The sequence below is a fragment of the Rhipicephalus microplus genome, chromosome 4, assembly GCF_043290135.1.
Source record: "Rhipicephalus microplus isolate Deutch F79 chromosome 4, USDA_Rmic, whole genome shotgun sequence".
Classification (NCBI taxonomy): Eukaryota; Metazoa; Arthropoda; class Arachnida; order Ixodida; family Ixodidae; genus Rhipicephalus; species Rhipicephalus microplus.
In genome coordinates this window covers 165,990,392-166,013,207 of record NC_134703.1, presented here as the reverse complement: position 1 = coordinate 166,013,207, position 22,816 = coordinate 165,990,392, and the positions used below count along the sequence as shown (strand labels likewise).

The 22,816-nt window shown below is 49.0% G+C and overlaps 2 protein-coding genes across 8 annotated transcripts in view; one reads left to right on the top strand and one right to left on the bottom strand.

Moving 5' to 3' along the window:
- LOC142814017 (uncharacterized) overlaps positions 1-6,860 on the top strand; it is a 57,363-nt gene extending 50,503 nt beyond the window's left edge. Inside the window, exons 6-9 of the mRNA XM_075891966.1 lie at positions 193-429; positions 3,287-3,474; positions 5,625-5,701; positions 6,473-6,860. Coding sequence (XP_075748081.1) covers positions 193-429; positions 3,287-3,474; positions 5,625-5,701; positions 6,473-6,860 — 890 coding nt within the window. The remainder of the gene's footprint in view (positions 1-192; positions 430-3,286; positions 3,475-5,624; positions 5,702-6,472) is intronic.
- LOC119172939 (uncharacterized) overlaps positions 1-22,816 on the bottom strand; it is a 1,216,589-nt gene that overhangs the window by 381,593 nt on the left and 812,180 nt on the right. The gene's annotated exons all lie outside the window — the stretch shown is intronic.

Sequence of the window (22,816 nt, the reverse complement as noted above, 5' to 3'; positions counted from 1 at the left end):
TTATGCTCTTGTCCTTGTCCTTTATGTGCATGCTTGCTTTGGTGGCAAGGACATTATTACCAAGTAATAGTTAATCCTGACTTCGACTAAGTATATATAGCTTCGAATTCGTGTTTTCTTGATTTTCTTCCTCCGAAAGCTTGCATTCCTTTGCTAGTGACACTTACATCTCGTTTGTACATATTGTTTCAGGTGTTGAAGGGACAGCCGAGGCCAGTCAGCAGGGCGGAGCTTACGGAAGGGTTGCGAAGACATCGTCCGAAAGTGACAGCGACGCAGATGTCATTGTCACCCCACCGAGGCCTCATTCCGCTCCTCATTCCAGGCCAACGTCCCAGGATGCTTGCAGCCAAGATCACAGCTATTCGGAAAATCGTCCTACTAGGGAGAATCGTAGCCACCTTAGGGGATCAGTGAGAACTCGGCCAAGTAAGCTGTTTGTTTAGGGATTATGTTCTTAGCGTTCAGTGTACAGAGGACAAACAGATCACACGTTGTTTGGCATCTGTGGTGTTTTTTGTTGTATGGTTTTTATTGTATGTGCACCATTTTCTTTTATCTACATAACTCTTCTTACCTTTTTTAGTGGTGTGTGAGATGTTTAGGACAGTTTGGGCACTTTTGTCATTGTGCAGCAGCTCAGGAAACGGACAGGGAGTCGTTTTTGCACATTCAAACACAAAATGGAAGGATATGAGAATAAGTCTGTGGTGTGGGTACCGTTCGAATGTCCACCACAGCAAGAATGGCGCAGTAGTCCTGTAATCTCAAGACTTCCGAACAGGGGTAGAGACTTTTAGGAGATGCTTGGGACAGTGCTAGCTCGGCTCCCGTCTTGGATGTCTTGATCACCACCGAGGCGTGGCATCGTGTGCGGGTTACGTCCAGCGCAGCACCGTATGTACCATGCAGGAATGCTGTTTGACACAGCTTTGGTATAGCAGCTCAACCAGTGGTGTTCTTTGCCTCAGTGCACTTCAATGAGAACTAACAGACAATGATGCCAAGAGTATAGGGGATGTCATCAGAAGTATTTGTAGCGTAAATATGAAGAAAGAAAAGTGGATGGAGCCATAACGCCACTAGCAGGATCCAAACCTGTGACCTTAGAGTAATGTGTCCAATGCTCTACTACTGAGCTACAGTGGCAATAATCCCTTTGTATAACTTATAGGGTATATACAGTAGACTCCCTTCAGGATGAATTCGAAGGGACCACAATCATTTGTTCATCTTATAAGGAATTTGTCTTTTCACAAGTGCCCCCAAAAGCCAAATGCTAACATACCAAGTACTCCCAAATATGTTGCTTGAAAACACTGAATGAGGTATACTTATAATGGGGAGAAAAGGAACAAGAAAAAGCATTTATTTAGCTCAGCTCGATGAAAACTATGCTTTCAAGTAAAGCATTTAGACTAACAGGTAGAGTATTTAGACTCAGCTAACAATACTCGTTTTCAGGAGTTCATAATATGCTCATGAATAAATTTCAACCATATTTTAATAATAAAACTGTATCACGACCCTGTTTTGACTATTAGAAAAAGATCAAAAAAGGAAGAGACAAACACAATTTTTCTTCAAAGAATAGAAAATTTATTATTCTGGCTGTTCACCTTACGAGAGGATGTTTAACTGCCTTTGCTATTACTTTTGGATATGCTTCCATTGCATACCGATACCTCGACAAACTTTTTCTTTGAGGTTGGGATGTTTTCTTATTTTCAGCCAGCAGTAACTTTTCCTGAACTACCTGCAGCTGAAGATCTCCATTTATGCTACTCGCGATCACGAGTTTTCGGCACACAGAAAGAGACACGACGCAGCTATATTTAGTGTGAAAAATAACCTTTTTTATTGTGCACCTAAATAATGAAAATGACACATCACACTTTGCTGAATTTCAATGGGAAGAGATACAATGCGCTCAGGTGCCATTTTGTGATGCCTATGACAATGCATCTAACTCCTTTGATGGGAGTGCTAGTGTCGCATATGTCGTTTCCATTTTATGTGATTTTAATGTACAGACTGTATTTCTTGTCTTCCAGTTTTCACTTTCATTTGTCTTTTTTTTTTGCCCCTCTTTCCTTGCATTTTCACCTCCAGCCAAGCTCTTGTGTTGATCTGTTCTCTACTGTACTCTTGTAGGGGAACTGAAAAACGCGAGGGAAATATAAAAAGATGAATGCTTTTGTGCTTTATTTGCTGATAAAGCAGGTCCTTTCTCCACAGGATTGAAGGAGATACCAGCTTCATGTGCTGAATTTTCTTTACTTATCTCGATTTCTCCCTCCACATTGCAATTTGCTTTCGGTTTGCTTTGAGTCTTTGTGCCAGGATGTTTATTGCTCTCTTATTTTTGCTTCTTGCGCTAGACTATCAAAACTAAAATGTCCGCTGCACACAATTCCTGTCGTCGTTGCTCACTGCGAGAGTTCGTCTTAACAGAAGGGGCCTGTTACACGATTCATCTTAAGCAGATAGTTGTTTTGCATTGAGTCTGTGAGAAATCAAACAAACACTCCAATGCTGCTCGTCTCAAGGGGAGAAGCGGATCTTTGAGACCGAAAATTGCTAAAAAACACGAGTTTTTTACAATGCTATATTTGGATTCTGCCACTATCGCTGCATAATCTCGTCAATTTTCACGCGTACTAGATTGGTAATTTAGCCATGAGAGCAGTTTATGTGACGTTAGTGAGTTGAATTTTTGGCTATGGACACGTGAAAAACGGGCTTTTCTAGTGCCGCGGTGTTGCCGTTCTACGCTTGCTACAGCAGCCGTCTTAGTCGCATACGAAAGAGCCACCCTTTTTCTTTTATATCCCGCCGCGCTTGTTATCGTCCACTCAGTATGCACGCCGTGAATCCTCGTAAAAAAAAAAAAGCCCTGTTGCGTGAGCCTGTTGATGCAGTGAGCACACGTGACTAATTCATCGCGACTTCCGATTCGCCGGGCCTCCCGAGCTGTCGGTTGCGTGCAGCAGCGGAGCGCAGGCGAAGCGGCGAGTGTTTGTCACTCTGTACTCGTCGGCTTCCTGAACCCGCGTGAGCTAGCGAGAAATTGGAGCAACCGTTTCTCAAATCTGCACATTCAGGCACGCCGCTGAACCAACCCGACGAAGCGCGCCGCAACCACCGAGCCAGTGCGTTAGGCTTACGCTCTCAGCCATGTTTTGAACCTGGTCTGAACCTTTCATCATGCTGAAGCCGTATCACCAGTTCCGCACCGCTCACAAGTTTGAAAAAAAAAAGCGCAAGAAATATACGGCAAAAACAGATAATGGCATGGGCATATCCGACGCGCACCTCATGCAGGATGGCGCTGCGACGGAACACGATCCGTGGGATGAAACGCCAACATCTCCGCCTGTTTCCCCGGCCGCCTCGGACGACGTCGGCGATAGGCAGTGCATAAGAAAAGACGCAACTTTTTTGGCAAGCGCCGATCGTGCGCAACAGCAGAAAGTGAGTGCTGATAAGATCAGCAGCATATCGGAAACTTCGGCCAGCGAGCGCAAGCTGTCAATGCTCGCGGCAGCGCATGAAGACAAGGTTCCTTTTGGCGTTGCATAAATGGTTGCCAGACTGGAAGGGTGGTTGTTGCCAGACTTCCGCTAAATCTGGCAGAAAAGATTTTTCCTGTAGTTGTGGCTTCTCCGTAAGAGTTTGGTGCTATCCGTGGTGCATTTCTTGGTTGAAAAGTTTTCTTCTGTAGTTGTGGCTTCTCCGTAAGAATTCGGTGCTATCCGCGGTGCATTTCGCGAGTGCATGAGCGACGCTGGCCGTTTTAATTAACGGAATGAACCGAGCCTAGCAAAAGTCGAGCGCAGTGCTGCAGTGCAATTGAGAGGCCGTTTTAATTACGTTGTAATTAACGGAGTGAACCGCGCCTAGCAGAAGTCGAGCGCGGTGCTGCTGCGCAATTAAGAGGCCTTAATTAACGGAATGAACCGAGCCTAGCAAAAGTCGAGCGCAGTGCTGCAGTGCAATTGAGAGGCCGTTTTAATTACGTTGTAATTAACGGAGTGAACCGCGCCTAGCAGAAGTCGAGCGCGGCACTGCTGCGCAATTAAGAGGCTGTTTTAATTAACGGAACGAACCGCGCCTAGCACAAGTCTAGGCACGTTATCTTGCTGTGTGCGCAGCTGTGCGGTTAAGATATCGCGTCTCAGTATTAAGGATTACAGGGAAAACTGAATAGAGTCGCAGGAGGTGATGCGCTGCCCCCCTTCCCCCTTACTTTTCTTTTTTTTTCTCTCAGCTGATCGTCTAGGGTCGACCGCGCGCTACGACGCGGGACGCTACGCTTCCCCTAGCTGTGTCAGCACAAGACATATCGTTCGGACTCGTATATACAGGTGATGAATAAACATTCCAAGGCTGGTTAATCGGGGTACGTCGGATATGCTACAGCTATGTTCGCCTGGAAGGCTGCTTTATCGAAGCAGATGGAGCGAATTAAGCGCGACTTGCGCGTATTTGTAAATGGGACCCAGCCGACGAGCCATCGTCCCTTAGAGGGCCCCACCCACAATAAGCACAAATTGTTTCTCAGCTCAAGAGCGCAGTATAAGACAATAGGGTGGGTACATAGGAATAAAATGGCATAATATGTCTCACTACACGCTCATCACTCACGATATGGCAGGGATCCCTAAACAGGATATCGGCGAGCGATCACCTCCATTAATCGAAGGAAGGGTCTTTCACGTTGAGACATGCAAGGACCTAGTATGTCTCGAGAGGCAAAAAAAAAAAAAGGAGCCTTGCCCCTGTCTACCCAGCATAGTGAGTGTCCCGCGGAGCTGGGACAGCTAGCTGTTTCCTGTAACCACTGTACCTGAAGTGTGGGTCTGCTCGTTTTTTTGCCGGGGCGATTGTACGTGACGACTTACTGCATCCTGGGTCACCATAATTGAGCCGAGGTCCTTGCGAATTCCTCATCACTCGTATGTCGGCGGCCGCTTCTGTGCTGTTCTTGACTGTCGGCAGGTCGAACTGCTGCTCGAAGCGTTGGCGTCTTCCACAGTCCAATAACACGACGGCTCCTGAAATGGTAACAATGTACTTTGCACAACTAACGTTACGGCATTTTATAGGGATCACGATCCTAAAGCTTATGAATTGCGACCGAGATAGGGAGCACCAAATAAGGAAATTTAAGAGGTTTACGTGAGCAAGTTTGGCCATGTGTCAACGCCCAATGCACTGAAGTGGAGTACGTGCCCTGGGTGGTGTACTGTTTACGTGATACGTGGGTCACATCACGTAGCATGACTTAACGTCGTTCGCACTCCCGTGCAAGTCACCGTTGCTGTGGAGAAGAAGGGGCACCGAAGTGGAGTACGTGACCTAAGTGTTTTACGATTCGAGGCGTCTTCGCCTATCCCGCACTTTCACACATATGCTCGCGTCGCGTCGACGCCGTGACCCACCCCCTCTTTTTCCGCAGACGCTCGCGTCGCTTCGGGTCGGCGCCATGTCTACCAACGTTTGAGGTACAAAAAAGGTTTTTTAAATGTTTTTTTTATTCCAGGCGTCTTTGCCCACCCCCTCTTTCTCCGCAGGTGCTCGCGTGGGGTTAGGGCCGTGGCCCATCCACTCTTTCTCCGCAGATGCTCGTGCCACATCGGCGCTGTGACCCACCCCCTCTTTCCCCGCTGATGCTGCATCACGCGGGCGCCCTGTCAACGTTAGAGCGCTCTATCCCCCTTTCACCTCATGATCCCTATAAAATGCCGTAAGGTTAGCCATGCAAGCTACACTGTTACCAAATCAGGAAGCGTCTCGTCATGGCCACGCCACGGATAGACCCCAGCATTGTCGAAATCGCCGACATCATAAGGTACCCTGCCGCGGAAGAGGCCTTCCTTGAAATCGGACTGTCGCCTGCGCCATCGCTTCGACCGGCAGTTCGACCTCAGACAGTTGGAACAACAATGGGGCGGTCATTGACATCCGAGTACTGGGGTATTTGCAAGGATCTCTGCTTTAATCCAGGTGAGCCAGGATGCGATGGAGAAGTTGTGACGTACAATTGCCCGAGAAAGAAAGGAAGCAGACCCACATTCAGGTACAATCGTTGCAGGAAACAGCTCTCCCAGCTCCGCGGGACGCAGGCTCTGCAGGGAAGGCAGGGCCAAGGTTCCTTTTTTTTCTGTCAAGACGTACTTGGTCGCCCTAACGTAAAACTCTCTCGACGCGAAATAATATGGCTCACGTACGCACGGTGAAAGGGTTCTCGTCAAGGAACACGAGAGAGCTTACAGAGAAGGAGTTTAGATTTAGCAACTCCACACGGACCGACTAAAAAAATTATATCAGAGAAGTAGCACTCGAAGAGCTGCGTGCACAGCTGGCAATGGGTGGAGTGGGCGAGGTCGTCCAAATTGACGAATGCTTGTTGAGGGGTCGGCGCAAGGCGAATCGAGGTCGCCTGCTGACAGGCGACTGTTCCTTCAAGGTGCCGCAACAATTACGGTGGCGTTTCTAACAAGGGTCCGTGGATTTTCGGCGTGCTGCACCTGTCCACGAAGGAGTTGAGGCTGTTTCAAGTGGATAAAAGGGATGCTGCCACCCTTGGTTCACTGATAGCCAAGCACATTCTTCCCGGGACGACCGTGTACAGCGACGAATGGGCCGCGTACCAGTGCATACCCAGACTCGTGGATTCCAACGGAACACCGCTAAACTTGGACTGGCACACCGTGAACCACAGTGTCAACTTCGTTGATCCTACGACAGGCGTCAACACGCAAAGGATTGAAAGTGAATGGCAAAAGGCCAAGCGCCGTCTCGTGCACAACAGCAACAAGACGACTACGTCACTTATGCCGTCTCACCTCGCCTAACTTTGATGGAGATCAATTAACGCACATCCCAACGTGAAAGACCCTTTTCTTCGATTAATAGAGGTAATTGCTCGCCGGTATCCAGTTTAATTGTGATAAGCACGTAGTGAGTATATTGTCATTTTATTCTTATGTTTATGTTGTCATTATGTTGTATTATTATTCTTGTCATTATTATGTTTATTATGTCATTTTATTCTTGTTGTATAATAAGCTCTTGAGCTGAGAAACAATACACAATCACTATTTGGAATTTCGGTAGTTTGTGCTTATTGTGGGTGGGGCCCTGTAAGTGACGGTGGCTCGTCGGCCGGGTCCCATTTACAGGTACGCGCAAGTCGCGCTTAATTTGCTCCATCTGCTTCGATAAAGCAGCCTTCCAGGTGTACATAGCTGTAACATATCCGACATACCCTGATTAACCAGCCTTGTAACGCTTATTCATCACATGTATACACGAGTCCGAACGACATGTCTTGTGCTGACGCAGCTAGGGGAAGCGTAGCATCCCCCTTCGTAGTGCTTGGTCGACGCTACACAATCAGCTGAGAGAAAAAAAAGAAAAGTGAGGGGGGAGGGGGCAGCGCATCACCTCCTGCGACTCTATTCAGTTTTCCCCATAATCCCTAATACTGAGACGCGATATCTTAATCGCACAGCTGCGCACACAGCAAGAGAACGCGTCTAGACTTGTGCTAGGCACGGTTCATTCTGTTAATTAAAACGGCCTCTTAATTGCACAGCAGCACCGCGCTCGGCTTCTGCTAGGCGCGGATCATTCCGTTAATTACAACGGAATTAAAATGGGCTCCTAATTGCACGGCAGCACCGCGCTCAACTTTTGCTAGGCTCGGTTCATTCCGTTAATTAAAAGGGCCAGCGTCGCTCATGCACTCGCAAAATGCACCGCGTATAGCACCAAACTGTTACGGAGAAGCCACAACTAGAGAAGAAGAATTTTCAACCAAGAAATGCACCGCGGATAGCACGAAACTCTTACGGAGAAGCCACAACTACGGAACAAAAATTTTCAGCTAAGAAATGCACCGCGGATAGCACCAAACTCTTACGGAGAAGCCACAACTACAGAAGAAAACTTTTCCGCCAAATTTAGTGGCAGTCTGGCAACAACCACCCCTAAGTCTGGCAACAGATTTGTGCAACACCAAAAGGAGCCTTGCCGTTTTGACTCGGATCCGTCAGCGGCTACCTATGGGATCGTCGACTTATCTCCGATAAACAAGCTTCTTGAAAGAACAGCTAAATGCCGGACATGCAGTGGGACCATCTCTATTGTACAAGGTGAGTGTGAATATGGACTTGCGATGAAGCTGGTTTCAGAGTGCCGCAACTGTGGACTTGTTGACAGTGAGTGCAGCTCTGGGAGGGTACCCGGTCAGGCTAAACGTGCTGCATTTGAAGTGAATATCTGTGCCTCTCGTGCCGTGCAAAGCACAGGGAATGGCCAGGCAGCCCTAAACAACGTCTTCTCTGTAATGGGAATTTCTCACAGGGGACTTCACCACAAAAGCTATCAGAGCCATTTGAAAAATAAACTGAATCCTGCGGCAACACGAGCTGCAGACAAGGTCCTCACTGATTGCGACATGTCATTGAAAACATTATACCAAGATCTGTGCTTTGACAACCCAGGTGATGTGGCCATCTGTTATGATGGCACATGGATGACCAGAGGCCACATTTCGCACATTGGTGTGGGTGTTCTTATAGAGCTGTTTTCTGGATATGTTTTAGACTATGTTGTCCTGTCAAATTTTTGAGCCGCCCGAATTACTTGGCTTGGGAGTCCACGCACATCTTCCAGAAAAATACGCAGTGCAAATCAGGGCACTTGGAAGAGGAGGCAGGAGTCACTCTCTTTGAGCGCTCAATTTCCCGTCACGGCTTGAGGTACACAGTGATTCTGTGTGATGGCACAGTAGATCATTTCGTGCTGTTGAAGACTCGACAGTTTATGGTTTCATACAGGTTCAAAAAGAGGACTCTATAAACCATATCCTAAAACAAATGGGTTGCGCACTACACAATCTTGTTCAAAAGCGCAAAGGTTCTAGCGAAACACGCAAGTGGAAGAGGCCGCTTGACAGGTGATGTAGAGAAATTGTCGAGATCTTATGACTGGGCTCTGAAGTTCAATATTGGTGACGTAGATGTGATGCACCGGGCAGCCATGGCCACATATTATCATGTGACATCGTCTGATGAAAGGTCCAACCACACCTTGTACCCAAGTGCCGTGACTCATGGTGCAAGCAGAATGCTGCTGCTGCAAGGGGAGAACCGCTGCCAAGACACACTAACAACTTCTCACAAAATGTCCGTGTTGCACTACTTCTAGTATATGAGCGACTTTGTGACAAGGAGCTGCTAAAACGCTGCCTAAGAGGCAAGACACAAATGCAAACGAGGCACTTCTGTCATATGGTCTCTAATGCCTAAAGAGAAGCATGCTTCACTCATAGCTGTTAAGACTGCAGTTGCTGAGGTCGTGATGCGCTTCACTTCAGGAATGAAAGAAGCCTCCACACGTATCCTCAAAGAACTTCAGCTAGAGCAAAACTCCATGAGCGAGCGATGGGCAGAAGAGAAGGATTCTCGTCGGATCACGAGTGGCGAGCGAAAGCGTTCAGCATCTTCCAGGTTCCTGCAACAAGCAAAGCGGCGGCATTTGACAAAAGTGTGACAAATACTACTGCCCTGGTGTTTTTTGAGGCATTTACATGCAAAGAGAAGCATTTTTGTTTGGGTAGAATTCCTTGAATTTACAGAGCTTTGTTTTTTGCCATTTTCTCAGTTTCAGTTTTTGGCCATCTTTCATTCTTCTGAAAATCCTGACAAGCGCTTCTCAGCTTTGGTACACTGTAATTTGATATTTTTTGTCTTGCTGAAAAGCTGGACGCTTAGTAAGTGCAAGAAAGTGCCATATGTGACTTTAGGGCACCATAAATTTTTCGAAAAAATAAAATATAAAAATTATCTTTCCTTGATAATGGAAGGATGAACTTCTAAACTTCATAACTTTTGTTGTAGGAAAGCTAGAGCTATGAAACTTGCTTTTTGCACTTTTTGCTAATTGTAGAATGCAATGACATTTATTTCAGAAAAATGTGTGCTGCCAATTTACTGAAAAAGTGATCAAAATAACTTTTAAATAATGACTACTTAAAACAAAGTTGTAAAAGGTACATAAAAACTGAGTTTATATTTGACATCTGCACATGTAAATATACCATCTCATAAGTTTTCATCACCCTAGCTTAAACAATAAGATCCCTGAGGGCTAAGTGCCTCTTCCCCCCTTAAGGAAGAATTCATCTTAACCGAGATTATCTCGTTTACTTTAGGTGCATTTGAACTTGGGAGCACAAGTCTGCGCCGCCTGTCACCAGCAAGGCAAGTGTGAAACACTTGTTTATCGTTTGCCAGGTAGATCACGGGGTGCTGAGGGAGGCCCACTTGAGGCGGAGCAGCCTAACCTGGACTGTCTCTGGCCTTCGGCTCTGGACCTCCAGCTAGATTGCCTTATCAGTGATGATGATGATGACAACAGCAGCGTGGAGCTCGTCAGTGTGGAGCTTCCCAGGTGATAAATGCTGATATTTGTGAACTGTGGAATTGATTTTCATTTATAATGGTGAACAAATGTGTGTTTAAATTACCAGGCGGCATCATCGCATCATCGGTTTCCACACTTCTGGCAGCTCTCTGGCAGCAGAGCTAGCCAGAGAGTCAGCCAGGTAATTCCTGATGGGACAGAAAATAACGTCATGGTCATTTGTGTGGTAACGCGAGACAACTTGAAGCTGCCCAAAGATTGCAAAATTGAACTCTGGGACAGCCAGCCTAAACATAAACTAACGCCGCCGTCGTGGCAGCAAACGAAACATTCTTCCCCGTGTTTTTTTTTTTCTGCATTGTTCATTCGGGAATACGTGGCTAAGTTTTCCGAAGAGCTGAAAGAATACCTTCAAGTGTATGCATTTGGGGTACAACTTCGTACACTGACAAGATCAATCGCAACTCGCCCCGTCTGCGAACAATACATCCAGCTGGCACACGGCGCCTCGAGAACGATGCAAGGTGAGCTTGCGCGCTGCTCACTGCTTCGCAAAGCTCACGCCTTCTTAGTACATGTAACAGTCACAGCACAACACTACTACAGTTGAATCTCAATAATTCGAACACGCTTAATTTGAACTTCTGGTTATTTAGAACTGACGCTGTAGTCCCATTTAAGCTATGTGTATTGTTACGTTTATAAATGGGTTTATTACGCTGTGGCGTACTGGGAGGTTTGAAGTGGTCGTGCACCGGAGGCTTATCTCCCTAGCCGAACGTCCTCTTCTCTAATCTGCCTGTTCCCCGCTACCCAGAGGCTCATACCCAAATCACATATGCAGTAACATTTCTCTTCGCGCAGACGAAGCCCACCGGGTGACTCAAAGAGTCTCTCTGGGAATATAGTGCTTCAAACGGGCTTTATGGGCAAGTTTCGTCTTTGCAGACCGTCGGCCATTTGAATGAAGACGTGCTACGCGGTAAGTTAAATCGCTTATACGGTCTAAAACAACATAAGGTCCCGCATAGTGTGCAAGCAGTTTTTCACACAACCCACGTTTCCTATTTGGCGTCCACAGCAACACGAGATCTTTGCGATTATACGTCACGTGTCGATGTCTACTGTCAAAACGTGTCTTCGAGCCATCTTGCGACGCGAGGGTGCGCAGGTAAGCAAGACGTCGGGCTTCTTCTGCTCAGCAGACGATCTCGGATATACCTGAATCATGATGGTCCAAAAACGGGAAGACGGTATCTGAGGTATGACGAGGTGGCCGAGCATACCGAAGAAAGAACGGACGGAAGCTAGTAGTCTCATGCTGTGCGGTGTTAACTGTGTAAGTGATGAAAGGTAGTACGCCATTCCAGTTCTTGTGATCTGCTGCAACATACATAGAAAGCATGTTCGTGAGAGTCCTGTTCGTTCCGTCAGGCCATTTGTTTGGGGATGATATGGCGTAAAGTGCCGAAAGCTTGAAGCGCATAGGCGAAGCATCTCTTCCACCACGTTTGCAGTGAATTGTCGACCACGATCACTGATAAAAATTTTAGCAGGTCCATGTTGTAGAACCACAAAACGCAGCATGAACAAACACGTCAGCTGCAGTTGCCAATAATATAGCAGCTGTCTCGCAGTACCGTGTTAAGTGGTCGGTACATACGACTATCCAGCGATTATCACTAGAAGACCTCGGAAAGGGACCTAGAACGTCAATCCTGTTATATTCAGTTTCCGTTTTTACTTTGTGTTCTTTCACCCCCAGAGGGCGCGTCTGTCTTTTATGTATATATTCGATGTGTTGCGTACAATAAACGTCCTTTGTACGGTGGTGCTGCCTGTGCTTCTTACGTCTTTCGCAAACACCACATTGGCGACGAGGATGGGATAAACACGTCAAGCTACCTTCAGCATCGAGTGTCGTCCGGGTCCGCCCCGCCATGAGTTTCTCCGGCCTTGCTCCGCCGCCGCCGTTCCTCCCGACGCCCGGCCGGCCGCCACTTCCATGGGAGGAGTGGGATCAGACGTTAACAGTCTACCTTCTAGCGTCCGGAGCAGCTGAGTTCCCACCAGCGCGACGCAAGGCCATTCTTCTGCATTGTTTGAGGGCGGAAGGGCAGCGTGTTTACCGGACTTTACCTGCAGGGTCAAATGTCGCAGCACCGGAAGTACCAGAGAAGCCTCCCGCGGCCGCTACTGACGAGTACGAGGCTGCACTCAGCGCCTTACGGCAGCAGTTTTCCACGTCTTGTAACATCGTCGTCGAGCGTCATCGTTTCCACCGCCGCAGCCTACACGCAGGTGAGTCCGTTCATGACTTTGTTGCTGCTTTACAGGAGCTCGTTTCGCATTGTTCGTTCGTTTCACAAGATGATGCTCTGCGGGACCAATTTGTTGCCGGCGTTGTTTCCAACCGCGTACGTGAACGGTTGCTGCTCGAGGGTTTCACCCTTTCGTTCGAGAGCGCAGTGCGCATCACTCTTCAGTTTGAGCAAGCAGCTGAAGAGCTGAAGGAATTTTCTGCTTCGGTCGAGCCTGTTTCTGTACGGCGTCGTTCCCAGTATTCGCATTCTTTGCGAAAATTCAATTTCCAGCCAAAAGCGCATTTTCAGCAAAACTCTCCAAGCGCTAGCGGTTCACGTGTGCCGCAGGGGCCCCGCCCCCCTCGGCGAGACAGAGATAGCCGATCCGTTTGACAACACTGTTTCCGATACGGCTCGCGGAATCACCGCGCATCAGTGTCACAGTGCCCTGCGCAGGAAAAGAAGTGTTTGTTTTCCGGTATCAAGGGCCACTTTCAGAAAGTATGCAACCGCAAGCGTCAAATGCAAGGCAGGATTCGTGAAGTTGGCATCGATGACGATGCTTTGTCAGGGGGAAGTTCTGAGCAAGTTTTGACTGTGCAGCATCCCGCTCGCAGCGCAATTTACATGCAAGTACGCGTAGCGGATGTCAAGTTGTCATTCCTTGTTGACTCATGGTCGTCTGTTTCAGTTCTATCAGAGCTAGAATTCTACAAACATTTTCAAAGCAGCTTGCTCCTCCCAGCTCCGCATGTCACTTTGTTTGACTATTCGAAGCGGCCAATTTCGGTGCTAGGCTGTTTCCAGGCAGATGTTCAATTTAAAGGGCGCTCTGCACCACTTCTTTTCTACATCGTTCGCCAAGGAACTTGTCTGATTGGCCTTGGCGGCATTAAGGCCCTAAATCTTCAAATACAGGGCTCCACTCTTGAGTGCCTGCACACGTCCGTTGCCACGCCGCCGCGTGTTAATGACCCGACACCTTGTCACATTCCGATGCAGTCAATAGAGCAACCCAGGCAAGCAAACCTTCCACCAGCCTTGGAACACGACTTCGGTTCACTTTTCAGTCCCGAGTTGGGTCTTGCTAAGCGGTTCACGCATCGTGTCAAGATTCGGCAAGGCGTGCAGCCGGTATCTTCGAAGCTGCGCCGTCTTCCATATTCACTTCGGGAACCAGTGTCAAATGAACTTCACAGGTTGCTGCACCTTGACATCATCGAACGCATCGATGCTTCTGAATGGGTTTCGCCCATTGTTGTCGTTGACAAGAAAGACGGCACCATCAGAATTTGTGTGGACCTCCGGGAACCTAACAAGGCTATTGTACCAGACAGCTTCCCGTTGCCTCATTCAGAGGAACTTCTTCATGCCTTGGTAGGCACGACACACTTCTCAAAACTTGACTTGGCTTCTGCCTACCATCAGGTTCTTTTGCACCCTGACAGCAGGGACCTGACAGCCTTCATCACGCATGAAGGACTTTTTCGGTTCAAGAGAGTTTGCTTTGGGTTAGGTTCTGCCCCAGTGGCATTTCAGAAGATGATGGCCACAATTCTGGATGGCTGCCCTGGTGTGTTGTTCTACATTGATGACGTGGTAGTCTTTTGGAAAAGTGCAGAAGAACAGCTTTTGAACGTAACAAAGGTCTTGCAGAAAATCAAGTCTGCAGGCCTGAAATTGAACGACAAATGCCTCTTCGACGTTCCATAACTTTCTTTCCTAGGGCATAAGGTCACTGCACAAGGTATCTCGCCACTTCCAGAGAAAGTAGACTCGGTAGTTAACACTCCAGTGCCAACAGATGTTGCTGCCCTCCGTTCATTCCTGGGTCTTGTAGAATACTATTCCAAGTTTGTTCCCCGCTTGGCCCAGGTGTTCGAGCCTATGCGCATTCTGCTTCGCAAGAATGAGCCATTCATCTGGTCAGCCGAAGCAGACAGCAGTTTCCGGAGGGTCAAGGAAATGCTTTCTTCAAGTACAGTTCTCCACATGTTCGATCCATCACTTCCAGTCATCGTGTTGACCGACGCTTCTGACTGTGGGCTGGGAGCGGTTCTGCAGCAGCAAAATGGCCAGGAGCTCCGCACAGTGGCTTTCGCGTCTCGTACCTTGTCACCAGCGGAAAGAAAGTACTCGGTCGGCGAACGCGAAGCATTGGCATGCATTTGGGCGTGCGAACGATGGCACACTTACCTTTGGGGTCGCCATTTCAAGATTCGAATGGACCATCAGGCATTAGTATCGTTGCTGTCTTCGCAAGGACGTTGCAGAAGGCCACTTCGAATCGCACGCTGGAATGCGCGACTCCTATGCTACAATTTCACTGTCGAGTACTGCAAGGGGTCCACCAACACGGTGGCAGATGCTCTTTCTCGGCTGCCAGCTCCTGCCGCGCAGGCACAGCTGGCCAAGGATGAAGAAATTGTGTCATTGGTCGAGTCGGCTTGCGTGACAAAGGAAGAATTCAAGCAAGCCGTCCTCAACGATGGTTGTCTGCAAACGGTCAAGTCGTTCGTGCTCGGTTCTTGGCCACCACAAAAGTCCATACCAGAGGAGGCAAAACCTTTCTACTCCGTGAGCGAAGAACTTTCTGTTGTTGATGACCTTCTACTGCGCGCAGAACGCCTTGTTGTTCCGTCCTCTCTCACGGCTCAGTTCATCGCCGCTGCCCACGAGGCACATCCGGGCATCACGCGCACAAAGGCGCGACTTCGTGAGCTATTCTGGTGGCCACGGATGGACAAGCAAGCTGAATCCGCCGTGAAAAACTGTCACATCTGCCTGGAGGCAGATAAGTCTGCCAAAACATCGCCAGCGCCATTGCAGCCTATTGACTGGCCTGAAAGGCCATGGCAGAAACTGGGCCTAGACATTTGTTGGCCCATTGGAACATGCACCTCACAATAGCCAATTTGCTATAACACTGGTCGATTACCATTCCAAATGGCCAGAGATATATTTTTGCAGCGAAGTGGCCACAAGCACCGTGAAAGACTTCTTAACCAGTGTTTTTGCCCGTGAAGGATAACCGGAAGAGATTGTTTGCGACAATGAGCCACAGTTCACTTCACCTGAATTTGTAACCTTTCTTCAAAACCGAGCCATCAAGCTGTTTCATTCGTCTGTATATTACCCCCAGGCGAATGGGCAAGTCGAGAGGTTCAATCGAACTCTGAAAAACTTCATCCAGGTTTCACTCCTCGAAAGGAGACCTATCCGACAAGCGGTTACGGACTACCTCTCTATTTACCGCGGTACTCCACAGGCTACCACTGGAGTTGCCCCAGCAGTTCTGCTGCATGGGCGAATGCCCGGAACCAGATTGGATGTTGTGGGGTTTTCAGCATCAGCGTTTGCAAAAGACCCAGCAAAGGAACTGGCGACTGCGCCAAAAGGGTCCTCCTTCAACAGCGAAGCAGTAAGGAGTACACGGACCGCAGGAGAGCTGCTAAGGAGCCAAAGATAGCTGTGGGCGATTTCGTTCGTATCAAGAAGCCGTCCGTTCGCTTCAAGGGGGATTGCTCTTTTTCCTCGCCAACTGAGGTGTTGGGGAAGAGGGGACCTGCCTCTTTCCGACTTTCAGACGGCCGCACATGGAACGCCTCCAAGCTTTCCCGGGTTCCTGAGAGGGGCACGAGTCCACCATACCAACGTTCGGAGCTACCTGCGTCACAGCTTCCGGTACAAGTGCTGCAGCCTGCCCTGCCGCCGCCGCCTTCTCCCAGGTCGCATCCGCCGCCTCCTGGCGTACTGCAGTCTGCCGTACCGCAGTCGCCTGCTCCTGATCCGCAGCTGCCTGTACCGGAGCCTGCCATGCTGCAGCCGCCTTCTTCTGGGCCGCAATCGCGGTCTCCTGGCGTACTACAGAGCTCCACAAGCTTATTACCATCACCGGCCGTGCAGCATCCCCATCGGCCGTCCCGAGAGCGCCGGCCACCGGTCTGGCTCAAGGACTATCAGACCCACTAGTTGCCTGTGTGTATAGCACAATGTGTATGTAGTGTAAATATGTATGTGTATACAGTGTGTAAAATATACAGTGCATGCATAGGGGTTTCTTACTAACACTTACTAACAACTAATCACTACATATAAGGGAGGGAGTATGTTCTATTCAGTTTCGGTTTTTACTTTGTGTTCTTTCACCCCCAGAGGGCGCGTCTGTTTTTTATGTATATATTCGATGTGTTGCGTACAATAAACGTCTTTTGTACGGTGGTGCTGCCGGTGCTTCTTACGTCTTTCGCAAACACCACAAATCCCAACTTGCTCGAATGCAGTTCTAGGGGGTGGGATAGGATGTAGTCGCCCTGGAGGAGCACTGGTAAGGCGCTTGCGGCGTTAGCACTCGTTTCAACTAGAGACGTACTGTTCTCTCTGTCGTCTGGCGCATTTTCGGCCAGTAAAATCTTTCTTGAAGCTGGCAAAGAGTTTTCGCTGTGCCTAGATGGCCGGACGTTGGGTCATCATGCATGGCCTTCCAGACGGAAACGCGAAGGCTCTTCGGAACCACTAGAAGATATCGTAAGGCGGTCGTAGAATAGTTCTTTTTGTACACAAGCCCGTCGTGCATGCAGAAGCGAGTCGCCGATGGTCTTGACTCGGTAGGGAGGAGCTCCTGTATGGTGCGGTCCCTTTGCTACTCAATGTTAAAGGCATTGGTATCAGGAAATGGCAGGTCCAATGGCGCGATGTAGGTGTCCAAGTTGCCCACGTCGCAGTCCGTCGGTTGGAGTGGTAGTCGCGAAAGACAATCTGCATCAGCGTGACGACGACCATTTTTATAGGAAACCGTAAAGTCGTATTCCTGCAGACGGAGTGCCCAACGCGCCAGTCGATTAGATGGGTCACGCAGATTGACCAACCAGCAGAGCGAATGATGATCTGTCATGATCGTAAAGGGACTGTTACATCGTGCATAATGAATAGCACAGCATAAACGGAGACATCTTGTTTATTTCATCTTCTTCCTTCTCCCCCGTGGCGGCCACCGAGCGCGTGCCACCGCACAGCGCTGTAGTCGGTAGCGACGCCTTATACCACATATCCCCTCTTGCAAAAATAAATGGTAGAAACACACAAAACTGTTTTTGTCTACTTCCTAACGAAGTCCTTCAATTTCTTTGGGGTCTTCTTTTTACGCTTGCTTTTCCTTGCAGGCGCATTAAATCCTGGACTGGTCAAAGCTTGCGTGCCGTCTGGTGGAGATGATACGGGGTCTGCCCTTTCATGACCATCCGCTCTTGATGTGTCCCATTGGGGCGCACTAGATGACCGATCAGATGCAGGGGACCAGTTCATAAGGGCAGAGGTTTCAGGCTGTAATGCATGAGAAGACCGATTAAATGCAGGTGTCCAGTTCATAACAGCAGGGGTGCCCGATTTCATTTTGTTGACCGCTCCGGAGTGAACTGCGATTAACTTAGATGCGTTCCACACACGCCCATCGTCCAAAAGGTACGAGGCCGGTCCCCGTTTTCCAATGATCTTCTTGGGCGCGGAAAATTGTGAAGACAGCTTACCGTGAGCTGCAGTTGTCTTAACGCGCACGTAATCACCAACGACGAAACTGGGTTCCTTGGCTCCACGTTTTTCATCGGTGTAGCTCTTCGAGATTATTTGCTTCTTTTTGACATGCTCTCGTAGCTGTTCAATCGCCCTTGACGGGTCCGTGCTGAAGCATCTGTCGGGCAATCCCAATATGTCAAGTCTGGTGCGAGGTTGGCGTCGATGAAGAAGAACAGCGGGTGTCGCACCAGTAGTCGCGTGAGGCGTACAGCGATATACTTGCAGGTAATCAAGCATGGCTGTTCGTACGTCACGACGTTCAAGCAGGGCTAGTTGAATGTACGACTTCAGCACCCTATTGAATCTCTCCACCAAGCCGTTAGCTTGTGGGTAATACACGGAAGAGTTGTAGTGCGTTATTCCACGCTCCGTGAGAAACTCGTCAAAGCTTGCTGAAGAGAACTGTGGTCCATGATCGGATACAATACTACGTGGGTAGCCTTCTCGCGCAAAAAGTTCAAGTAAAAACTTCTTCACTGTAGACGTGGTCGCATCTCGCACGAACGCCACTTCAGGCCACTTGCTATAATAGTCAATAACAGTAATCGCAAAACGGCAGTCGGCCGAAGCTTGCGTGAAAGGTCCCACAATGTCGATGGCAATTTTTTCCCACGCCGCGTCAGGAAGAGGAACAGGTTGCAGTGGCGCTGGAAAGGTACGTGCGGACTTGTCACAAGACTGGCAAATCACGCATGTGCGCACCAGTTCTTCAATGTGACTATCCATGCATGGCCACCAATAGGACTCTCTCAGGCGAGCTTTGGTACGACTAATGCCTGGATGTGACTCGTGGGCCAGATCCATAAGGCGGCGTGTCAAAGTTGCAGGCACGACAATCCTGTCACCCCGGCATAGGATATCACTTACAACAGAGAGTTCAGCCTTCACGTAAAAGTAAGGTAGCAATTCTTTTGACAGTGATTTCTTGTCAGGCCAAGAAGTAGTCGTGAAGTGCTTAACTTCACAGATAATCTGATCATTGGCACTTGCTTCTTGAAGTTCTGGCATGGTAACTACGGGAGACAACAAACAGATAAATTCCTCTTCTGGTGCATCGCGGATTAAACTCTGGACGGGTAGCCTGGAGAGAGCGTCAGCCACGACGTTTTCGCTACCTTTCCTGTATTCGACGGTATAGTTGTAGCAGAGCAACCGTGAGGACCAACGCGCAATCCTTAATGGTCGGTGACCGGTGCCTTTCGTCGAAAGAAGCGTAACCAGCGCTGCGTGATCCGTTCGTAAGATGAAAGGTCGTCCCCATAGATAAACGTGCCAGTGTTCGCAAGCCCAAACACAGGCAAGGGCCTCACGTTCGCCGACTGAGTATTTCCGCTCATGCGGTTGAAGTGTGCGGGAGGCGAATGCGACAGTTTGCAGTGAGGTCCCGTTGTCTTGCTGAAGTACTGCACCTAATCCATATCCTGAAGCATCAGTTGTAACGAACACAGGCAAGTGAGGATCGAAAAGATGAAGCACTTCGCAAGATGTGAGCAGAGATTTCAGGCGCTCCAAACTGCTCTGTGCTGCCGCACTCCAAACGAAAGAGGCTTGTCCTCGTAGCAAGGCGCGCATTGGCTCGACAACATCCGAAAAATGAGGAATGAACTTGGAATAGAAGCCTGCAAGCCCCAGTAGCGAGCGGAGTTCGTTAATATTTGTAGGTGATGGTGCCTTTGTTATCGCCTCAATGGATGACATCAACGGAAATAATCCTTTGGCGCTCACAACGTGACCTAGAAAAGTCAACTCTGCCACGTCAAAGACACACTTGTTGTTGAGCCGGAGGCCAGCATCAGAAAGACGTTGCAATACAGCGCGCAAGTTTCCCAAATGGTCCTCTCGGGATCGCCCATACACGATGATGTCATCAATGTAAAATAGGACACATTTGCACCCTTTCAAGATCATGTGCATCATTTTCTGGAACGCTGATGGCGCCGACGCCAGTCCGAAGCAAACCCTCTTGAAGCGAAATAGTCCATCGTGAGTGATGAACGTGGTAAGGTCACGGCTCTCTAAACTGAGCGGTAACTGGTGATATGCAGAAGCTAAGTCTAGCTTCGAGAAACGCTGTGCCCCAGCCAGGCTGTTCAGGAGCTCCTCAGTTTGTGGCAAAGGAAAACTGTCTACTACCACAGCTTTGTTTGGCTCCCGTAAGTCAACACACATGCGAATCGAGCCGTCTTTTTTTCTGGCTACGACAATAGGGGAGACCCACTCAGAAGAGTCGACACGCTCAATGATGCCCTGAGCTTCTAATTTCTGAACTTCTGCCGAGACTTGCTCGCGAATGACAAGTGGCAGTCGTCTCAGTTTGCTGGCCACCGGTTGTACAGACGCGCGAACTCTGACCTTGTGAGTGAAACCTCTCACAGTTCCCAGCTCTTTTGCAAATAGGTGCTCAAACTCAGAACGTAATTCTGGAGGTAGCACCGGAGTTTCTTGCGTCATTAGAAGACACCTGAGCGGTGACCCTTGGATCTTCATATCCAGAGCAGCGATGCCGTCTAATCCCAGAATGGTCGTTCCCCCAGGCACAACGTATAGTAGAACAGAAGTGCATCGGCCGTGAAATGAGGCAGTAGCAATGAAGCATCCTTGTATAGGAATTGCTGCCTTTGAATAATCGAGAAGCTGGACGGATGTAGACTTCAGTGGATACGCTTTAGAAAAATAGCGTTGGTAAAGTTCTTCGGCCAGGATCGAAACCGATGATCCTGTATCGATCAAAAATGGTACAGAAATTCCTTCTATTTCCAACGCTGCGTAAATTCCCTTCTTACGGCTCCAGGTCTGACAAACACTTAAATGGTCGTCTGGATCAGCTGTATCGTTACCTTCCGCTACATGCTGAACATTCTTCTCAAACTTCCGCAATGACTTGCACACCTTTTCAAGATGGCCAATTTTCTCACATTGTCGACACCTATGTGCTTTGGCCTTGCACAGAGAGCTATTTGCAAGGTGTGCCGTAGAACCACAACGATAACATACTTGCTCTTTCGGAGATATGCGACTTTGACCGTGCATGTTATAGCAAGTACATGTGCTACAATGCCGTTCTCTGTGATTTGAAGTATCTTTTACACGATGAACTTGCAAGTCATTTTGTGCAAGTTCTCTTGCTTCATTAGTCGCTTGATCATGCTGTTTGGCAATGGTAAGAGCCTTAGAAAGCGTGAGAGACTCTTCCAGCAGAAGGCGTTCACGTAAGTATCCACTTGTGGTTTTCTCTATGAGCTGGTCGCGTATCATGTCGTCCGTTAAATCACCGAAATTGCATGCTCCTACAAGACTTCTCAGCGCGGTGACGTAATCAGCCGCAGTCTCACCTGGGGCCTGCGTACGTTGACGGAAACGGTGACGCGCTGCAGTGACGTTCAACGTGGTTTTGAAGTGACCTTCCAGCGTCGCGATGGCGCGGTCGAACACATCAGGACTAGGGGACGTCAGTGTACCTGCCGCAGCGCTCGCAGGCACGAGGCACGGGTCGTCAGTAGTCGTCAGAGTCTGGAAGATACGTTGTCCTTCCAAGCCCAAGCAGTTGAGCAGGATCGCCTTCCGACGAATGGCAGGTAGGTCGAAGGCGCCCGAAGCAACCATGTAATTCTTGAAAGCCTGGATCCATTGCTCCCATGGAATGTCCGGGTGTCCAGGTGACGACAGGAACGGAGGTGGCGGCTGTAGCCCCGAAATACTCATCGTAGAAGATGGTAGGCAATAAACGAGGGCACAGATGAGGTTCAGGCCGGTAGCACATGGGCTGGTGAATCCTCGTCGCCAAAATATGTTACATCGTGCATAATGAATAGCACAGCATAAACGGAGACATCTTGTTTATTTCATCTTCTTCCTTCTCCCCCGTGGCGGCCACCGAGCGCGTGCCACCGCACAGCGCTGTAGTCGGTAGCGACGCCTTATACCACAGGGACGTCCGTACAGGTAGGACCGGAAGCGCTGCACTGCGAAGACTACTGCGAGGCATTCTTGCTCTGTGGCGGTGTAGTTACGCTCGGACTTGCTTAGCGAGCGACTTGCATACGCAACGACATGTTCTTTGGTATCCAAGCGTTGAACCAGCACGGCGCCAACATCGGCACCACTAGCGTCCGTGTGAAGTTCATTGGAAGCCAGAGGATCGAAGTGTCGAAGAATCGAATGGGATGTCAAAAGGAACTTCAACTCAGAAAAAGCGGATGCACATTCCGGAGTCCAATCAAATGGCGTGCCTTTCGAAGCAGGCACGTGAGTGGGTGCACGATAATGGCAAATCCAGGGATGAATCGACGAAAGTATGAGCAGAGGCCCAAAAAGTTGCGTAGTTCTTTCGCTGAGCGAGGTTGCTTGAACGCCTCCACTGCAGCCATTTTTGCGGGATCTGGCCGTACGCCTTCTTTGTTCACCAAGTGTCCAAGAACGAGTGTTTGGCGTTCTCCGAAACGACATTTCTCTGAGTTGAGCCCTAAGCGTGCTTTGCTTAGGCAGTTCAGCACGAGGCCGAGGCA